At 33.6% G+C, this 21,659-nt stretch overlaps 1 protein-coding gene across 1 annotated transcript; it reads left to right on the top strand.

Annotated features, from left to right (window-relative positions):
- Positions 1-922: 922 nt before the first annotated feature.
- LOC122610167 (delta(7)-sterol-C5(6)-desaturase-like) lies at positions 923-21,573 on the top strand. The gene is made up of 4 exons (XM_043783161.1): positions 923-998; positions 3,473-3,688; positions 20,648-20,953; positions 21,142-21,573. Exons 1-4 carry the CDS (start codon positions 923-925, stop codon positions 21,432-21,434), a joined length of 891 nt encoding a protein of 296 aa, XP_043639096.1. The 3' UTR covers positions 21,435-21,573.
- The last annotated feature ends 86 nt before the right edge of the window (positions 21,574-21,659 follow it).

Here is a 21,659-nt window from a genome sequence, read left to right as displayed (position 1 = left end):
TTAATACTTTTCTTACATATTTAGTAATATTTCTTCTATTTGTAATTAACTCATTTAAAATATTAATTTAACTAGTTTATTGTAACTAGCTACTAGTTAGTACAATAACTTTTATTATGAAAATCAATAAATATAGGTAAATAATAAATAATCGTGTCATACTTCAAATTATTAAATCAAACTAGCTAATTAACCCGGGTTCAATCCGTGCGTTTATATAAAAGTTTCGCAAAATACGTTTATTAAAAGCATAAATACGTTATATGTGTCGTGGCTATACGGGAATTTGATATGAAAGCAGTGAATCAAAATTAATTTCATATGAAAGTAGCCATGTTAATAAGTTCCAATATTAGATATCAAAACTTCAATTCCATGAAAATGCTTTATCCTTTATCATGAATCCTAAAACAATTATAGTGTAAAAATATCTGCATTTTTGGTGTCAAGTTTGCAATGTTGCTAAAATCGAAAGAAAACATTTAATAAACTATATATATGATATATCAACCTCCTAGTTGCATCTTTTTTATACAACCAACCAAATAGTCCTTTCTCATTCTTTCACTTGCATCCTTTCTCATTCTTTCACTTTCTAACACACCATTCGTAATGGGGTCCATGTTCATGGTTCCTATTGAGAGAACCACCGTGTCAGATGAGATATATTTTGAAAGAGTTCTCTTTTCACAGCAAAATAAAGATTACATGCAATATTAATGGTGAAGGCAATGTATATCTTGTTTTATAAAATCAATGTTTACCAGTAGCGTGATATGCTACTGCAGAGCAACTTCAAGAAGCCGGAAAGCCTCTAGATATATTTCTTAACCCATTTTGAGAATCGAATCCGAGCATGGGAATCACTTTCACGTATCATGTCAGCCTGACATGACCACCCTAACCCATCTAATTTGAATACATGAAAGTCAAGGAATACCTTGGTTATATCGGAAGCTTTGGTTACAACATGCATCCCAGGAAAAACAGGAATTCCTGTACATTCATTTTTAAAAGTCAGCTGAGAGGTAACATGTTTAGGACACAAATTAATAATGATCAATACCCACTAAGAGAGACTTCCTTTTTAACAGCCGTATTTGAAAAAACGCCAAGATCAACTACTCCAAAAAAGATAGATATTTGCTCAAGAAGCTGTTACACGAAAAAGATACAATCATATTGATATATACTTGTCCATTTTGTCACTGATGAATAATGATCAAAGTCATGTACTCACCTAGTGGAGAGTTTAGGGAGAACTCCTTTGGTACGTATGCAGGTAGATGCAAATGAAGTTCAGAATCCACCTGTAAAGAGTAGCCTAAATAAGCTGAAGAGTTCACATCCTCTGAGTTTAACCAATCCTCGCACTCATAGCCCGGTATATAACAGTGATCTTTTCAACAAAAATAAAAGTCAGTTCAAAAATGAAAGCTACCGAGCACAGTAAATAAAATTCCAACACATTTCAAGTTCATATTGAAGTTTACCTCAACACTGTCACCGAGTTTACCAGAATCGACCAATTAATCGTATGAGCTTATACTCTCATCTCATGAGGCGTATCCTGAAACCTTACAACTTGGTTATCGGCAATCCTGTTATAGTAAAATCAACTTATTACATATACAATCTCAGTAGCAAACAAATGTTGCTTACGACATATCCATTGAGAGCTAAAAGTGTAGTATATTCAATCAAATAAATCAATATTATTGAGTTAGATGCATACATCGTACATGATAATAAACACTTCATAAGACAAGACAAAGAGGGTAGCAAGTTTCCTTATGGACCTTATACATGATGTATCAACACCTTCAAATGCATAAAATTGGCGTTAAGTGTTACTAAAGGCGTGCTTGACTATATATTTTTAATAGTATTAGCGTTTAGTGTCATTGTATTGTTTAGCTCGCAGTTTTGTTTACCCTACGGCACAAAAGTTGGAAGACATGAATTCAGTTGATATCTTCAGACAAAGCTTGTAGGAATAGTCTGGCAAAAGTTACAAAGAAAGAATGCGAATGATTTAGGTTTCAATTGCTTTACATTCAAAATAAGTGAAATGAGAAATGACTAACACTAACCACAAGTTGGTTTCCGTTCAACTTGTATGTTTCTTATATACAAATAGAAAGTATGCCCCCAGTAATGGAAATAAGTTGTTTTAACCCATAATGTGATAAGTAAGATTAATTTTGAATTGTTACATAGACTACACCTAGCAAGATTTTTGTGTCATTCACATTAAAAATATGGGTAGCCAAATCAGATGGTAAACACAAGTTAAACACAATAATTTGACGTGGTTGCAATTAATAAAGCCTTTGACAATACACTTATCCAACAAAACTCCATGTCGTCAATCCCAGGCAACCCAAATATCTCATCCAACAAAACCCTCACAAAGAATAGTACTAAAATTGCATTTTATATATAAAAAAAATACGTTTGACGGGAGGAGAGCTCGGAACAAATAATCAACAAAAATTAGTTAGAAATAAAATAAAAACAGAGAATAGATCTAAATTTGCATTTTATATATATATAAAAAAATAACTATAAGCCAAGAAAAACAAATCATAATCCTAATTTGAAACTTTCAATGCTGTTTTCCCGAGAAAAATTCCATGCAAATTCCGTCCGGCCAAGAGTAAAAAATATCTTCAAATTGAAACCCTAAATATGAGAAAGGCGAAGAAATAGTAAAGTCATGGAGAAGAAACATCCTTGAAAAAAAACATTGAATTATTTTCCAATATCTTTTTGTTTAAAGCCTCCGTGTAAATTTTGTTAAGTTAAGGGGGTGTTTTTTTTTAAAGAAAGGGAAAGGTTGCCACTTGGCAACTTTTTAAAACATTTTAGATGCAAGGAACCTTGCTTTATTATGGATAGAGATAGAGATGTCATAATTATGATTAAAAATCTATGTAAACCCAACAATAAACTAAAGATGGTGATTTATACCACAAAATTTGATATATTAATCACAACCGCACATTAAAAACTTATATAATGTGTTATATTATTTGTATTATATGATAAATTTAGGTTTCTGGTATTAAATCACCACTCATAAAAAAATTTACAAATCATCACATTACACTGATGTTATGCAAATCATCATAAAATTAATCTATACATCTTAATCATTATCAACTGTCAAATGGCGATTTAGATTTGAGAATGAAAATCATACGTTTAGTTTTCTTTTCATTAATCCATTTAAATATTTAATAGTATACATAGTGACTGATACATTTCTATCTACATCTCTTTCTTTAGTTATTTGACTCGAAGACTCAAGTATGAAATCATAATAATTACTTAATTAACTGTTGGTACTAATTAATATTACTATACACTTCCAGGCTTTATAAGAATGGTGAATCTATATATATATCCACATAATCTCATATATATTTCGACATTCTCTCTTCATTTTCTACTACATTTGACCCAATAGATGAAAACTATTTGCAGCTGTTTGTCAATGAGTCCGCGATGGCCAACCGGATCGTGCTCGGGACACTGTTGCCAGCAAAAATATGGGAGCCCTTACCACATTTTGTTCAGACATGTCTTCGGAACTACACCGCAGGAACCATAGTTTATTTCATCACAAGCTTTCTTTGGAGCTTCTATCTTTATGTCTACAAATACAATGTATTTGTTACCAAAGGTTTGTTTTTCGTACTGATCGATCACTCTAATTATTTGATTCATATACTTTAATAGTCTTAATACTAGTATTATGCATTTGGTCGCTTTAATAATAACATAACAGTGACTCATAAAAGTATTCATCAAAATCTATTATTACTATATTGATATTGATAATTATATAACTTAATAGAAAGGAATGATGTAAAACATAGTTCACATGCTTTTATTATTTTTAACCACGTTTCATTATCTATACTATATAAAACAAGTCTATTTTTAATTTTCAACATTAAACTTAAAATTTTAATATTGATTTAAGTTTCAACAATGTACACAGTCTAGTACATGATTTACCATACATCATAGCCACATTACATCAATAACTTCCACTACTCGTTGTTTCCACCAACCACCAATCGCTATCAACGCCACCAATTTCCACCGTCACCACTGTCGCTACCGCCGCGTGCCACCACCATTATCCATCACCGCTAGTACCGCTGTCATCACCATCACCATCACCGCCTCTACCGCCGCTCGCCACCACCACCCGTCACCACCGACCACCGCCGATGCCGCCATTACATCACCACCACCGCTGCCACCTCTATCACCGTCGCAACGCGCGAATACCTTTATCTCGTATTAATAGATGGATAAATAATTAAATAATTAGTAATATTAAATTATAAGTTAAAGATATATCCCTTCGTCCCATTTTAAATGTTTAATTTTGACTTTTCAAGTCTTCTTCTTTAAACTTTGACTGTAATTATTTTTGTTTGTGTTATATATTAGTTAATGAAATTTATATCAATAAAAAATATATTTAAAACTCAATTCATTCATATATTTTATAGTAAGTGTTATAATATATAAACCAAAATATTTACGGTCAAAGTAAGAGGGAGAAGACTTGACAAGTCAAATTTAGACAATTAAGATGGGACGAAGAGTACATGTATGTTTTTAACTTATAAATAAATTATATATATAAGCTATTAATTAAAGTTACTATTAGAATAATAATGATGATTGAAATCTATATTTATGGTAACAAAAAATATAATATGACTTTTTATACAACAGTTATAATTATAAAGAATCTATACTATACATAATTAATTAAAAGTTTAATTATATAGGTTAATTAAAAAATAAGATTTTTCAATATATAGATTTAGTAGACACGTGTCGTTTAAAGAAAACGTCACGTGTAGCCTTAATCCTATTTTAGTTCATTGGTATTTGTGGGTATAGACGTTTATCAACAGTAATTTAAATCATCTACCAATATATATATATATATATAACAAGGTGCTAAATTCATTTATAAACAAACAAAAATCCTTGGATGAATTTCATCTTTAATTTAAAGTCATTAGATCATATTTAATTAGTTTATCTTTCTTAAATGACAATATTAATAGTTATACTTTTTATGATTATACAAAAAATACTCTTTAATTTTAATTTACACTTTTTGGTTTTCCATCACAAATTTACATTTTTTACCCAATAATTTTAATCAAGAAATAAAAAATAATAGCTAATAATATATGTGTACCCCTTTAAATTTAATTTACATTTTTTAGTTTTTCATCACAAATTTACACTTTTTTCTCAATAATTTTAATCAAGAAATCAAAGTTACTAGCTAATATATATATATATATATAATAGAATAATAGTCAATATTATATTTTTAATATATTATTATATTAATAGCTAATATGAATTAAACCACCAGAAAACATGAAGTTACATTAGACGATTAGATTTCGCTTAACAATGACCAGACAGTTCGCTTTTAGGCATGAAGTTCACTTTTGTAACAAACCTTAGTCATTGTTTCTCATATATATGTGTGTGTTATTAAACCACAATTTTGAAAAATGGATACATCATATATTAGAGGTCTCGCTAAGTAAGATTTTCGTTTCTTTGGATGTCTTTCATTCATCCGGATATGTCTGCATTGTCATTGCACTTGTGTTTTAACGTTTTGCTCGAATAATTTAGTTATCCACTAAAATTTCTAAGCAATTTAATTCTCAATCTATATATCATATGTTTTGTTACTATAACTTGAAATTATGCATAATATCATTGCAATTTTCATACAATTATTTTTTGATATATAATTGGGATAACTACTTTAGACCCCATATTTGTTTTTTTAGTTTTTTTATTAAGAAGGCCATTTTGACTCCAGTCCAGTTTTTAAAACATTGATTTAATAAAAATGTTATATGCTAAAAATCTTATACAAAATTCTTATAACCATATTTTATTCGTTTATTTTATTCGTTTTATGATAAAAGTCCTATACAAAAATATAACTTAATATAAACGTATTACATTAAAAAAGAAAATTTTATTGTAATAACATTAAAAGTTATATTTATACATAAAAAATGATGCAAAATATAAAATTATTAGCTTCCATAATTATATCATTAAAAATATTAATTATTAATGTCTACAAATTTAAACAAGGAAGTAATAATAACTTAAATTTATTAAAATTAAATTAAATCTAAAAAAAGTTAAATAAGGTATATGAAATTATCATTTGATCTAATGGCTCTAAATAAAAGTTAAAATTCATCTAATGGTCCATATTTCTTCAATTATAAATTATGGTCTCTCTTTAATATATATTTAGAGATAATAAAATAATACTCTTTATCTTATATATTATTGATGAACGTCCATTTTGTGATAAAAACCCCTAAAGAAAGGCTTCATTTCTATGCTTAAATGAGTTAATATTCCGGAACTATCGATACTTAATGAATGATATGTTTGTGCAGGTCCCGGAAGATGCGAGAGAGGGTAAATGACATCAACTGACTCAAGAAGGAAGCCTATGAAGTTACAAGACACAAGGAAGTAGTTCGGGAGCCAAACGAAGACTCAAGTGCAAGACAGCAGCCACCAGCGCCGCTAGACACATACCCAGCACCGCTGGTGCTCACCAGGGAACGCTCTCCAGACCACAAGCGCCGCTCGAAGCTTCACCAGCGGCCGCTCGAAGTATCACCAGCGCTGCTAGCCCATTAGCCAGCGCCGCTGGCAGGCCCACCAGCGCCGCTAGTCGGCCCAGATCAGTAACCGACTTAAACACCTATTTAAGTTGAACTAACCCTCAAAACCCTAAGAGAGAGCCGATTCAGCAGCCCTAGCCGCCCAGGAATAACCCTAAATCGAAATTGCAGATTCCAAGAAGGTTTTAGAGCATCTAAACACCTTCCGATCTTCACTCTTGGTCTAGATCTTTCATCTTTATTTACTCTTTGTGTTTGAACTATGTCTTTTATATTCTCAGACTTTGTTATTCCTTTAATAATGCTAGGCTAGTAGGCTGAATACTTGTTTGGATCAATGTGATCATGTAGACGCTTATTATTTTACTGTATTTGTTTAGATTCTGTTGGAGTGTGCTTTACTGTTTATCGTAGATCCATGTTTATTAGTAATTCATGTTACTATTGGTTTTATATCTGAACATATTAGTTTAATCCTGATGATTGTCTATGATCATGTACTAGGACTAATATGCTAGGACAGAAAACAACTAGTCGGTCTATAACTAGAAGTAAAAAGTGATTCACTTGTAACCGAGGGATCCAGAACCATAGTAACTAGGGTGAATTGAACATGAAGCTTAACAATACCAGACGCGATCCTTTGACATGGAAACGAGCACTGAGGTCACCGGAGGGAATTATATCTAGTCATGGCTTAAGAGCTGGGTAATTAAAAGATGAATTAGTAACACAAACTTTAGGTCATAATACTTAAAACAATGAATCTAGCGAGAATTTGTTTTAAAGGGTGGTGTGAGTCTAGCGATAGCACTACTACTTAGGTAAAGTGAATCTAACGAGAATCTGAACCGTGATTAAGTTTCCAACAGGCTAACAAACCAGTAGGATAGTATTTGGTCGCACCATGAGATCGGAGATGCCAAACAAGTATTTTAATTTAATACTGATATTCGTCCTTTCAAAACTGTTTTCAGAGTAGCCTTTTGCTGCAAAGCATTTGGTTATATTTTCTTATTTAATTGCTAAAAATTAGTTTATTAGGAGTTAGTGACAAACCCCCAAACAAACTAGAATTACACGTACTACTAGATTAGGTAACGCAACGCGTCTCTGTGAACGATCCTGTAATTTACCACTAGGCTATACTCAACTGACCAGGTTCGCTGCTCGTTAAAGTGTGTGTTAGTTTAGATAGTTACTTGTACAACATAAATTTTAAAGACTAGGCAATAAATAAAAAACATACACCCATCAGGTCTTTTTGGCGTCGTTGTCGGGGACGCGACGCATTCTTAGTTTAGTAGTGTAGTTCGACCCTATTTTGTGTTTCGGCACGAAGTAGTTACTTTTTAGCATTTCATATTAGGTCAAATTAGGTTAAGTAGAAAATTAGGTCAAATTAGGTCAAAATTAGGTTTAGCATAATTAGTTGCATTTTAATTTTTCTTTTAAAATTTAAAAATCCAAAAATATTTGTGTTTTTCATTTCTAGCTAGGTAGTTAGTGTAGTTTTTCAATTTTTAGAATTAAATTGTTGCGTTGATCTTTTTCTTGAGTTTTGCAGGATATTTAGGTGGTTCATGCGTTTGAGATCCGGAACGGTCATAAGACGTAGTTTGACGAGCCTAAGTAGACTCAGACGAAGGAAGAGACTTTACAGATCCAACTCAACCCCCGTAGGGAATTTAGAACACCTTTTCAACCTAGAAAACTCAGTAGGAACAACCGAAACCATGTCTTAACCAAACTCACCTAGAGGTGTAATTGACGATTTCGACCGACCGATGATGGAAAGGACAAGAGCTGTAGCACCGACGTCGGGATCCGCTATAGTTTTACCCAACCTAGGAGATTCATTTTCAGTCAAAGGACACCACCTTAAGTTAATTCAGGATAACCTGTTCGACGGCCGAGCTAATTCCGACCCTCACAAGCATGTAAGCAAGTTCACTAGCCTATGCAAAATGTTCAAATATGGAGGAAACGTCACCGATGACGATGTGCAACTTAGCTTGTTCCCGTCATCTCTCACCGAAGAGGCGCGTGCTTGGTTCGATGAGCTCGATGAAGGTACCATCACCACATGGAATCAAATTCGCGAGGAGTTTGTTTCGCGATTCTTTCCCCCGAGTTTAGCTAGGAAAATGCTTCGAGACATCAAAGCTTTCAAGCAAGACGAAGGAGAATCACTAGTTGTTGCATGGAAAAGGCTTAGGGAGATGATCAGAAACTGTCACGGGAATGGACTTAGCAAGGATGAGATCATGGAAATCTTTTTCTATGGTTTAACGAAGAGTTCCCAAAAGGATTTGGACCTAGCCGGAGGTGGTAACTTTTTGTACAAGACTACTAATGCCGCGTACAAGATGATGGAAGATATGGTGCAAGCAAGCTTAGCTCGAGATGTAGATGACAAGGATCGAGATAAAAAGTCGAGAAGGACCGTGGCTAGCATCGAGAGCAGCCCCGATGATAAGGTAATCCATGAACTTAAAGCTTTATCTAACTGTTTTTCTACTTTTGAAGACAGGTTGAACATTATGGATAAGGACCTCAAGGTACGGGTGCAACAAATGCGGGGAGATGCAACGTACCGAAGATTGTGAAGAAGAAACCACCGAGCAAATCAATTTTGTCCAGAATCAATACCGAGGAGGCTTTCAACGAGGACTATTTCAAAGAAATCCCGGTAATTCTAATTATAATGCAAATTATTCTAGAAATAATTTTGGTTCTTTTCAAAATAGGTGGCAAAGGAGTAACGGTCAACCGGAGCAACCAAAAGCGGAAAATGAAGTCAAGGAGGACCCTATTGTCAAGCTCACAAACATGATGGAAAAGTACATAGACATGAATGACAAGAGGCATGATTCACTTGACAAGTATACAAGGTTTTTGGATGAAAAGATTAGTAATCTCGACCACAAGGTAGATACGGTGACAAGAGACCAACAATCCGCGATTCTTGGATTGGAGAAGAAACTGGAAAAGATGATGGCATTAAATGCAAGGAAGGAAAATGGTGTTCTCCCAAGTAATCCAAGGACGAATCCTCTCTCAAACCCTAATCCGAGTCAAAAGTACCAACCCCCGATCGGACGAAATGAGAATGTGAACGCCGTGTTCACCGAAGGTAATGACTCCACTGTGATTTCTAATGATTCTTGTGAAAGTTCCAGTCAGGTACAGGGCATACGGAGGCAAAATGGAAGCGAAACGGACAAAAAGGCAACTCTGGAATCAGTCCAGAACCACCCAGCGCCGCTGGAATCACCCACCAGCGCCGCTGGTAGCCCTTCAGGTAACAACCAGCGCCGCTGGGTATCCACCAGCGCCGCTGGAAGCCCCCAGGTAGACCACCAGCGCCGCTCGCACACCACCAGCACTGCTGGTGAACCCTGCAGTTCGGATTCAGGCCCAATTTCAATTTCAAACGGAGACTTAGGTACCCAGCTCGCATCCAAATGCAAAATGGAGGATGGAGACAATTTGGGCAGAAGTGAAAAAGTTCAGAATCTCGACACGCAGAATGATGAAAAGCGGACACCGCAAGCAAACGAGGATCCGGGAAGTTTTCTTATCCCTTGCACTATTAATGATGAATATTTTTCGAGTGCATTAGCTGATTTAGGGTCAAGTATTAATGTAATGCCTATTGCTGTTTTTGAAAAACTTACCCTAGGTTCGCTAAAACCCGCCAACATGAGTATTCGGTTAGCCGATCAGACTTACCGACAACCCAAGGGGATTGTCGAACAAGTCCATGTCATGGTTAAGGACTTAGAATTCTGGACCGAGTTTGTTATACTTGATTCAATTGATGGAATAGATACACCTATAATCCTAGGTCGACCATTTTTGCATATTGCCGATGTAACCGTCCATGTACTCAAAAGAGAAATAACACTGTCTGACGGGAAAAATGTGGTCAAAGTATCTGACTTAGATAGAAAATTGAATATAATTAAAGCAGAATGCCTGAGTATGGAAGTAGGGAATGATGATCAAGATGGTGGCAAACAAACTAGGAAAGGAAAACGTGAGGGCAGAATAAGTTACGAATGCTTTAGGAATTTGAGAGAGAAAAAGAAGAAAGTAGAAGAACAATTAAGAAATGGGAGAGAAGTAGCCAATAGGATTAGGAAAATACTAGGAAATATGAAATGGGAGGAACGTGTAGCTGAACTTGAGAGGGACAAAATGAATGAAGTAATGGCTAGAGAACCTTATGGCAAGTTTTATGGGGACCCTAGCATTTTTCAAGTCCCTAGTCACATTAATTCAGTGTGTTTTGAAAATACTTACATGGACTTTAGGTGCACCTCAAATGTTCTCCCCATAAGGATTTTCGAGGACCTAGTGTTAAGTAGTAAAAATTCGTGGAAACAAGAAAACTTAGAAATTAGGTTAGTATGAGGAGCAAAGGTCTTAACTAAAGGTATAGTAAAAGATGTGGTCATAAATGTAGGAGGATTTGATGTCCCGACTGATTTTTATTTAGTCGAAGACGATTCGATGACAAGGGACCATATCATTTTGGGACAACCGTTTTTACTATCAGTAGGATCATCAGTTAATGTGAAAGCTAAGAAGATGACCATGACTTTAGGATTTAACCAAGTAGTTATAATCAAGGAGGATATCAGTGATCTGAATCCATTTGGAACTAGATGTAAGATTAGAAGTTACGCTTGGGAAAGCAAGAAAAGGAGGATAGAATCACACCTTAGGGATAAATCAGACCTTTACATCAAAACACCAACGGCTGCTGGCCCTAGGCCTAACCCGTACTCCTCAACCTAGTTCCAAAACCGAGTCCGGCTGAAGACTAGTAAACTTAGCGCTTCTTGGGAAGCAACCCAAGCAGTAATTTTTCATTTTTATTTTTATTTTTCATTTTTAGGAATTGTGACTAATTGCAACTAAGTGATTGTTTTAAACTTTGTCGTTTGTGATATGATATGAAAATGTTGAAAGTATCACAGACGCAAGCTTTCAAGGATCGAAGGACCAAGTAACTTATTGCAATCGTGTTTTATGTTTCTATTTTTCATTTTGTTTTAGCTCGTATTTTCCATTTTTGATAAATTGATTGAAGTGTGCAGAAGTATTTTGCTTTGTATTCTGAAGGAAACCATGCACTTGGCCAAAAGCTAAGTGTGGGGGAGTTTGTGCATCAAATCGCTGAAGAAATCAGATTGCGGAAAAAGTACAGGAGCCACGAGCGCCGCTAGTCAGACAACCAGCGCCGCTGGAACTGCATCTGGGCAGACCAGCGCCGCTGGACCTGCACCTGTGCAGATCCAGCGCCGCTACCCACTCCACGAGCGCCGCTACCAGCTCAAATCACCCACCAGTGCAGCTGGGTATCTCACCAGTGCCGCTGGCACCACCACCAGAACCATTTTCCGCCAATCAGCGTCGTTTACAACTCCGTTTTGTGCACCAGATCACCAAAAATACAAAAAAATCAGAAAAATCCAAAAAAAATTAAAAAATCAAAAAATACCAAAAAGAAAAGAAGATGGAGAAGCAACCATGGATCGCCATCGAATGGAGACGATTGAAGTTATCAAGAAGCTCATCATGTTCAACTCTCTCCATACAAATGCCATCTTCAACAAATTATCATGCAATTTTAGACCCGGGAAGTTTCGTTAATCCTTTTTACTTTAAATTTCACGTGTTTTTCCTATTACCCTTTGTATTCTATGACTAGTACAACGAGGGCGTTGTACAATTTAAGTGTGGGGGGATGGAATAGGAAAAACCATTGGTCAAATTGTTTGATTTTAAACGAGTTTTCTACTACTTATTTCATGCAAATTTCAAGTTTTAAGTGTCTGAAAACTATTTTGAGATTATAAGCTTTGCAAGTAGACAAAAGATGACGATAATTAAGCAACATTAGCTTGGTAAGATGAACGGTTAGTTAGAATTGTTAGCTTAACTACAGATTTGTGGCTGTTCATGCTTCCAACTGAATTAGAGCTTAGACTGAAACTGTATGCGATTATGTTTGTCATAGCACATTTAACTAGACTTTAATATACCTAGCAATTTAGAGCTTTCTAGTCATTAGCATAGGTGTATAAATTGGACTTAATTTACGTGCTTGTGTAGGAACTCATTTAGATGTATGGTTTACCTTAAATCTTACACTATTTAATGTGACTAGTTGCATGCGGAGTAGGATTATGAGTCATCTGGGATCTCTGATAATGTCTATTGCATGAATAATGTAGTAAATCCAAAAGAAAAGGCAATCAGTAGATTAAATAAAAGTTCAAAGAACTATTAACGAGTAAAATCAATAAAAATGCATCAAGTTATGTCGCTCTGCGCGTGGGGAACCACCGACCTGTCACCGCTTTCTTGATGTAGAACTTTTAGTTGAGTTATGTCGCTTTGCGAGTGAGGAATCACCGACCTGTCACCGCTTTCTTGATGTAGAACTTTTAGTTGAGTTATGTCGCTTTGCGAGTGAGGAATCACCGACCTGTCACCGCTGTCTCAACTATTAAAGATGATAATATTGTATGACTGCTTTTGTATCTAGCTAGCAAACATGACTGTAGTGTAGGAGTATATCTAAGTAGTGACTCACGAGTACACACACTTTTGAAATATAAACGCCTTGCTAGTAGCTAGTAGTTCTGATTGCTAAACAAACTTGAATTAAGTGCTTAACTAGTCTGCAAAAGGTAGTAAGATTGAGCTGTGAGACATGTGGAAGTATAGAACTATTTTAGAGGTATTAACACAAATAAAAAGTTAGCTTTAGTTTTGATTGACTGATTATTAGCCTCTAGCTATAGCTTACTGATTTTGTCTAAAGCTTTCTCAAATCATTTTGCATGACTATCCTTTGAATGAATTCGATATAGTAGATCACTTTTACACTTAAAATGTCCACTCATCAATTGATTTATTTTTCTGGGACAATTTTGCTTGAGGATAAGCAAAAGCTTAAGTGTGGGGGTATATGATGAGCGTCCATTTTGTGATAAAAACCCCTAAAGAAAGGCTTCATTTCTATGCTTAAATGAGTTAATATTCCGGAACTATCGATACTTAATGAATGATATGTTTGTGCAGGTTCCCGGAAGATGCGAGAGAGGGTAAATGACATCAACTGACTCAAGAAGGAAGCCTATGAAGTTACAAGACACAAGGAAGTGGTTCGGGAGCCAAACGAAGACTCAAGTGCAAGACAGCAGCTACCAGCGCCGCTGGACACATACCCAGCACCGCTGGTGCTCACCAGCGAACGCTCTCCAAACCACAAGCGCCGCTCGAAGCTTCACTAGCGGCCGCTCGAAGTATCACCAGCGCCGCTAGCCCATTAGCCAGCGCCGCTGGCAGGCCCACCAGCGCCGCTAGTCGGCCCAGATCAGTAACCGACTTAAACACTTATTTAAGTCGAACTAACCCTCAAAACCCTAAGAGAGAGCCGATTCAGCGGCCCTAGCCGCCCAGGAATAACCCTAGATCGAAATTGCAGATTCCAAGAAGGTTTTGGAGCATCTAAACACCTTCCGATCTTCACTCTTGGTCTAGATCTTTCATCTTTATTTACTCTTTGCCTTTGAACTATGTCTTTTATATTCTCAGACTTTGTTATTCCTTTAATAATGTTAGGCTAGTAGGCTGAATACTTGTTTGGATCAATGTGATCATGTAGACGCTTATTGTTTTACTGTGTTTGTTTAGATTCTGTTGGAGTGTGCTTTACTGTTTATCGTAGATCCATGTTTATTAGTAATTCATGTTGCTATTGGTTTTATATCTGAACATATTAGTTTAATTCTGATGATTGTCTATGATCATGTACTAGGACTAATATGCTAGGACAGAAAACAACTAGTCGGTCTATAACTAGAAGTAAAAAGTGATTCACTTGTAACCGAGGGATCTAGAACCATAGTAACTAGGGTGAATTGAACATGAAGCTTAACAATACCAGACGCGATCCTTTGACTTGGAAACGAGCACTGTGGTCACCAGAGGGAATTATATCTGGTCATGGCTTAAGAGCTGGGTAATTAAAAGATGAATTAGTAACACAAATTTTAGGTCATAATACTTAAAACAATTAATCTAGCGAGAATTTGTTTTAAAGGGTATTGTGAGTCTAGCGACAGCACTACTACTTAGGTAAAGTGAATCTAACGAGAATCTGAACCGTGATTAAGTTTTGAATACCGGTACGTACTGGCCGGTATTACCCGGAATATCGGATACCGGGTGGTACCCCGGTATTTTACACATGATATTTTGATTATACCGCCCTACGAAGATACCGGCCGGTATTTACGAAATACTGGTGATACCTGTAACATAATACCGGCGGTATGCATCTTTTTTATAAAAAAATAAAAAATAAATTAAAAAGGATCGTGAGATAAGCATACTTGATTTGACGTATTAATCTAGTAAATCGCGTTCCAAGACAAAAGTTAGTCGACGTTCTGGTTAATCGGAGTCGTCGTCCCGGAGTTGAATAACGCGTTTCAGGGGTAGAAGAAAGAGAAACAGGTAAAGAATAGATAGCGGTGCTGTCCTACTTTTATATATGAATAGATATAGATATTTAATAGGGCTTGGGAAGTACGAAAGTTTAGAGGATTGAAATTAAAATTAAAATGGAAAAAGGGGAAGAAAGAAAAAGATGATGAAGATAAACAGAACAGCTGGACTGTGAACTTGTGAAGTGTTACGTTTGTTTTCTTCTTCTTCCATTATGTTCGAGGCCCAACCATGAACTATCTGGTCTTGGACTGGTGGTGTGTGTAGTTTGGGCGTATCTAAAGTTGGGTCAGGGGTATATTTCATGTTTGAAGGAATACCGGCCGGTATTTTACACAATACCGGGAATACCGGGTACCGGATGGTATTCCAGTATGTGTAAAATACCGGTATTTAAAACATTGGTGAAAAAACCTTCTTTGAACTCATTCAAATGATTTACTATAAGTAATAACAATCATATATTTTAACCTTGATCATATGTCATCAAGTGTATAGTTATACTTCATAATATAAGGTTAAATTAAACCATAATCCAATACAAACTTATTTTATTATTTATTTGTAAGAAAATCAAATACGAAAACTAAAATATAATGGAAGATGGATCATAATCTTACTTGACACAAATTAAGCGTAAATATAATTGCTAATACTTATTAGAAATTCAAGTATTAAAAAAATTATAAGGAATATGTATTGATGACATAGTTCTTTGAAACAGTCATTATTTGAAAACAAAAAGTGTATTTTCTTTTTTAATAATATTAATCTATAAGAAAATTTATAATAAAATCAAATATGAAATTAAAATAAAATTAAAGAAAAAAAAGATAGATAATGATGTGAATCAAAAGGGTATCCAAAAAGTTAAACATATTAATTTTGATATGTTTAATACAATATTAATTAATAATATGTATTGATCTAAGGGTAAAGGAAGAAATTTAATAAGGGATGCAAATTACTTCATTTTTTAATTAAAGTTTCATTTTTAATATATATAAAAGATAGTCCAACTTTCTCTTTATAAAACCTAATGAATATGATTTTATTTTCAAGTACACGTGATGATAGTTATCGCAATTTAACCACGTTAAAAATTTAAATAGTTTGATGTGAATTGATATCTTAAAACAATCTTAATATAACTAAAAGAGGGGTTGGAGGTACACTTGGCACCCCTAATTCATTGAACGGGCCTGAACACTAGTATATCTATATACTATATTATAAAGCAAATAACCCTTGTCTAAATTTTAAGTTTCAACATTTACTTCCCCAAAATACCTCTCTGATCGATTCTATATTTACTTAAAACAACTATAACATCCTTTCTCTCTTCTTAAGTCTCAACCACTCATTTTTTTTCTCTCATTCATAAATCATTTTATTCATCTAATTCATTCAAAATATTTTATCTCAAAAACCGTACATCGATAAATTATAAAATTTATATGAGTGTTCTTAAAAAGTGAGTATGAGACTGTTATGCATCCAAATTGGGTGAAAAACCCCTCACATACCAATATTTTAATATTTTGAATAAATGTTTGCCCCCCCCCATGATTTTTATGGTTTAAAACAAGGTATGTGAGAGGTTTTTCACCCAACTTAAATGTCTAACAGCCTCATATTTCCTTCCCCCTTTTATTATATATGCACACTTGGATGCCAATAGGGCTACAATCACTATAAAGCCGGCTCCACGTCATCTGTTAGCCAGTAAAAACCCAACATAATTGTTTTTGTCGGTTTTTATCCTTAACATAGAACACTTTTTTGAATGAACCCCAATAAAATAAAAAGTGGTAAATTGAGGTATTTTTTAATCAATTAACCCTTTTATAAAAATACTCAATTTGGAAAATTTTACTTGGGTAACAATTGAAATCATCACGGATTAAATAAAGCCAATAACAGTACAACATCTGTCATCCTTCTTTTTTTCTTCCATCCTTCATAGTTACATCCCTCACTAAAACATTCTATTGGACTAAATAATCTTCCCGGCAAAAACCCACCCAACCGGCCAACCCCTTCCGAAATTGTCAAAGATACCAGAACTACATAAGGTGAAAAGTATGATTGTTATGTTAATACCAAGAAAACACAAACAACCATTGGCAACACCTTTTTGAATTTTCAAGGCAACAAACAATCATCATCAATATATATAAAGATAACAAACTATACAATACAAGATAAACGATCTATAATCATATATGAGTCATACACAACATAACAATTCAAAACTAAATTGTATTTGTTCAGCCCGATCCCTCCACCAAAATTAGATTTTCTCACAACATAATACAAAAGTACGGTTGAATAAAACAGAGCACGAGCACTTGCTCCAACCAACATCCTTTTCGTATTAGAAACCGTCCAAGTATCTTTTCTCTTCTTATTATTAAGATGCAACTGTTGTTTATTCGATCGAAACCACCACACACACTCAAACATAAGTCGCATTTGGGGGAAAAGATGAAAGAAAGGAGGGATGTAAGGGAAGATGAAAGACTAAATAAAAGTGTCAGATGTTATATTGTTATTGGTTATACTAAATCCTTGTTATTTTTCACTGTTGCCCACAGAACAATCGTCCAAATTGGATATTTTTAAAAAAGTAGTCCATAGTAAGAACTAGTCCCTTTAATTTGTCTAACCAAGTAATTATCCTTTACATAAATACTGTTCTAACTAGATTATTACCCGCGTAATGCGCGGGAAATATGACATGTTAAATTTTTATAATATCATAAGTTGACAAATATTTAACCTGGTAAGAATTTAACCATTAAAAAACATAAAATTACATTAGTGGTCGTTTAGATTTCAGTTAACAGTGACAACACAGTTGAAAAATATATACATCATTTATTAGAGGTCTCGCTAAGTAAGGTTTTCGTTTCTTTATATGTCTTTCATTCATTCGGATATGTCTGTAATGTCATGGTACATGTGCTTTAACATTTTGCTCGAATAATTTAGTTATACACTAAAATTACTAAGCAATTTAATAATCAATCTATATATCGCATGTTGTGTTAATTTAACTTAAAACTATGTATAATATCATTGCAATTTTCATACAATTATTTTTTTGATATATAATTATGAAAGCTTACTATAGACTCCATATTTGTTTTTTAGTTTTTTTTATTAAAAAGGCCGGTTTGACATTCGATCCGGTTTTTAAAACATTGATTTAATAAAAACGTTATATGATAAAAATCTTATAAAAAAAACCTTGTTATTCGTTATATAATAAAAACCCTATACAAATTTATGACTTGATAAAAACATATTAAATTAGAAAATAAAATTTTATTCTAAAAAATTTTAAATTAGTTTTAAAGATAAAAATGATGTAAAATATAAAAATATTAGTTTCCATAATTATATCATTAACAACATTAGTTATTAATGTCTATAAACTTATATAAAAAAATAATAATAATTTAATTATATTAAAATAAAATTAAATATAAAAAGTTAAATAAGTTATATGACATCATTATTTGATCTAATGGCTTTAATAAAAAATTGAAATTCATCTAAGGCTCCAAACTTCTCCAATTATGAACTAAGGTTTCTCTTTTATATATATATATATATATATATTTAAAGATTTACATGAATGAAAAATTGTGATTGGCCCAATAACGCAATAGGATTACAAAAGATGGATATTATTATTTTTTAAAAATTAGATAAACAAAAAGATAGATAAATATCTGTAATTCTTATTGTTTTTAGTTTAAGAAAATTATCTAAAGTTGAAGGATTAATATCATCTTTTTAAAAAATTTAATCAAAGATGATGTAAGCAATTTGATCTAAGAATGGAGATTAAAGATGGAATTTAATGGAGGGTAGAGATTACTTCATATTGCTATTTAAAGTTTCTATTTTAATATATATTAGAGATAGAGTTAATTTCATCACATGCTCGTATTTGGTAGGACGGAATAAATGGGAAAAACTTCCTTATTTGTTTACAATGGAGAATAAGAATGTGAATGAAAAAGTTGGAATCATTTTCATTCTCTCCATTTTCTGTAAATTATACAGAATGAGTGAAAATGAAAAAAAAAAACAAAAAACGTTTTGATGATGTTATATGTATTTACTTTATTGTTATTTAAAACTCTTTATTTATTTATATTCGTTATCTGTTGGTACCAAATAACAAAATTTATTCTCTTTTCAAATACTTATTCTTTTTCTCACTATTTTCATTATTTATTACATTTCATTTTATACAATTCCCTCTTTCCAAATACCCCCTTCGAGTTTGCCATTTTTTTATTTTTCACCCCCCTTGTTTTCGTATTATTACATGCCCCTAATGTGACTCTATTACAAGTACATACGCCTCACCCTAATAATCGGCAGTGTGGTTCCGTCAAGGCTAACGGGCGATAGTTACTACCCCTCTCCGTCACACTAGAAATGTTAACCTTGAATATTCAAAGTTTTTGTATTTAAACTTTAACCTTAAATATTTTTTTGTGTTATATACTATTTAATGAAAATTATAACCAATGAAAATATATTTTAATACTCAATCAATTCATATAACTTAAGTATCATATAACACAAACAAAAATATTTAAAATAAAACCGAAGAATAAAGACTATGAAAAATTAAAATAGAATCCTTCTAATGGGACAAAGAGAATATTTTTTTTTCGTATCACCTATTTATGTACAAGTTACTAGCCTTGTACCCGTGCAATGCGGCGGGGCATAAGAATAAAACACTGGTTAAGTAGCGGTACCGTATTATTACATGAATGAATGATTCAACTCAAGTGTTTCTTAATCCGGTAGAAAGTGCAAACTGCCGTTGTTGTTTTATAGTGAGCGTAATTATGTTGATCAATTTTTAAATTCAGTAACGCATGTGTGTTTTTTTGGTATACTATGTGAGCAACTTCAGGGAAGAAAAGGGACATGCGTAAGGTTTTTTTAAGGGTATTTTTGGAATTTTAGGGATGAGCTTAATTATGTTGATCAATTATTAAATTCAGTAACGCATGTGTGTGTTTTTGGTATACTATGTGAGCAAATTCAGGGAAGAGAAGGGACACGCGTAAGGTTTTTTTTAAGGGTAATTTTGGAATTTTAGGGATAAAGTTTTGATGGTAGTATAGATTAAAAGAGTAATTAAAGATTTTAAAGGTAGAGTGTTAAATTTTAGGGGGTAGTTTGTTTATATAGATTATATAGATTACAAATATTATATGTACAAAATTTTAAAATATGTGTTAAAAAGGTAATCTTTTTTTAAATATTTACTATGTTTAATTGTACTACTTGTTTCTTGTGATATTTAAAGATACACAAGTGTTTGTGTTTTGATGAAATGTGTATTAATTTTCCAGATGCTATCCCTTCAAGAAAAGCAATGCTACTACAGATTTATGTTGTAATGAAGGCTATGCCTATTTATGTTGCTCTTCCCACGGTCTCGGAGTACATGATTGAAAACGGTTGGACAAGATGTTTTTCACGAATAAGTGACGTTGGCTGGCTCTCCTATGCCGTAAACTTGAGTGTCTATCTTGTAGTTGTTGAATTCGGGAATTACTGGATACACCGAGAGTTACATGACATTAAACCTTTGTACAAATACATTCACGCAACTCATCATATCTACAATAATCAGAACACACTTTCACCTTTTGGAGGTGAGTCTCTTCCCGAATATTGGTTTGAGTAATTACCCGACCTGATTAGATAATTTGGTTGAGAAATATTGGTTCGAGTAATTACTTGACCCAATAGATAATTGGGTTGGTATATCTAACCCTTATATGAAATCTTTTTACCAGCCCTAAGTAAAATGATATTTACAATGTGTATGTTTTTTAATCAGGATTGGCATTGCATCCTTTGGATGGGATATTGCAAGGGCTACCGCACGTGATCTCATTATTCCTAGTCCCGATGCATTTCACATCGCACATAGCGTTGTTGTTTATTGAAGCAATATGGGCTGCAAACGTTCATGATTGTGTAGATGGCAAGGTTTGGCCAGTGATGGGTGCAGCTTACCACACTATCCATCACACAACTTATCACCATAACTATGGGCATTATACTGTCTGGATGGATTGGGCTTTTGGTACACTTCGTCATCCAGCTGAATACGAGACCAAACAAATGTAATTCATGATGGTAGCAAGACCTTGTTAAGGACTGTATGGTGGTATTTATGTAAATGATGGGCTATGGTTGATTTGGGTTCAATTCAACTTATCTTCCTTGTGTTTGTGTGTAATAATCATAGCTGCAATAAACTATTGTACATATCAGTTATCTAATACTTCTAACACTATCTTATAAAACATTTTACCCTTTTTTTTTTTTAGAACATGATTTGAACTACCCAAA

Source organism: Erigeron canadensis, chromosome 8 (assembly GCF_010389155.1).
Source record: "Erigeron canadensis isolate Cc75 chromosome 8, C_canadensis_v1, whole genome shotgun sequence".
In the NCBI taxonomy this organism is placed as follows: domain Eukaryota; kingdom Viridiplantae; phylum Streptophyta; class Magnoliopsida; order Asterales; family Asteraceae; genus Erigeron; species Erigeron canadensis.
This window is presented reverse-complemented; position numbering and strand designations above follow the sequence as displayed.

What these genes read in the sequence shown, in the direction of transcription:
- LOC122610167 (XM_043783161.1), top strand. Translation starts at nt 923, where the DNA reads ATGAAAGTCAAGGAATACCTTGGTTATATCGGAAGCTTTGGTTACAAC. An exon ending in CAATGTATTTGTTACCAAAG is followed by an intron (nt 3,689 to 20,647) that starts GTTTGTTTTTCG and finishes TTAATTTTCCAG; the next exon opens with ATGCTATCCCTTCAAGAAAA. An exon ending in CACACTTTCACCTTTTGGAG is followed by an intron (nt 20,954 to 21,141) that starts GTGAGTCTCTTC and finishes TTTTTTAATCAG; the next exon opens with GATTGGCATTGCATCCTTTG.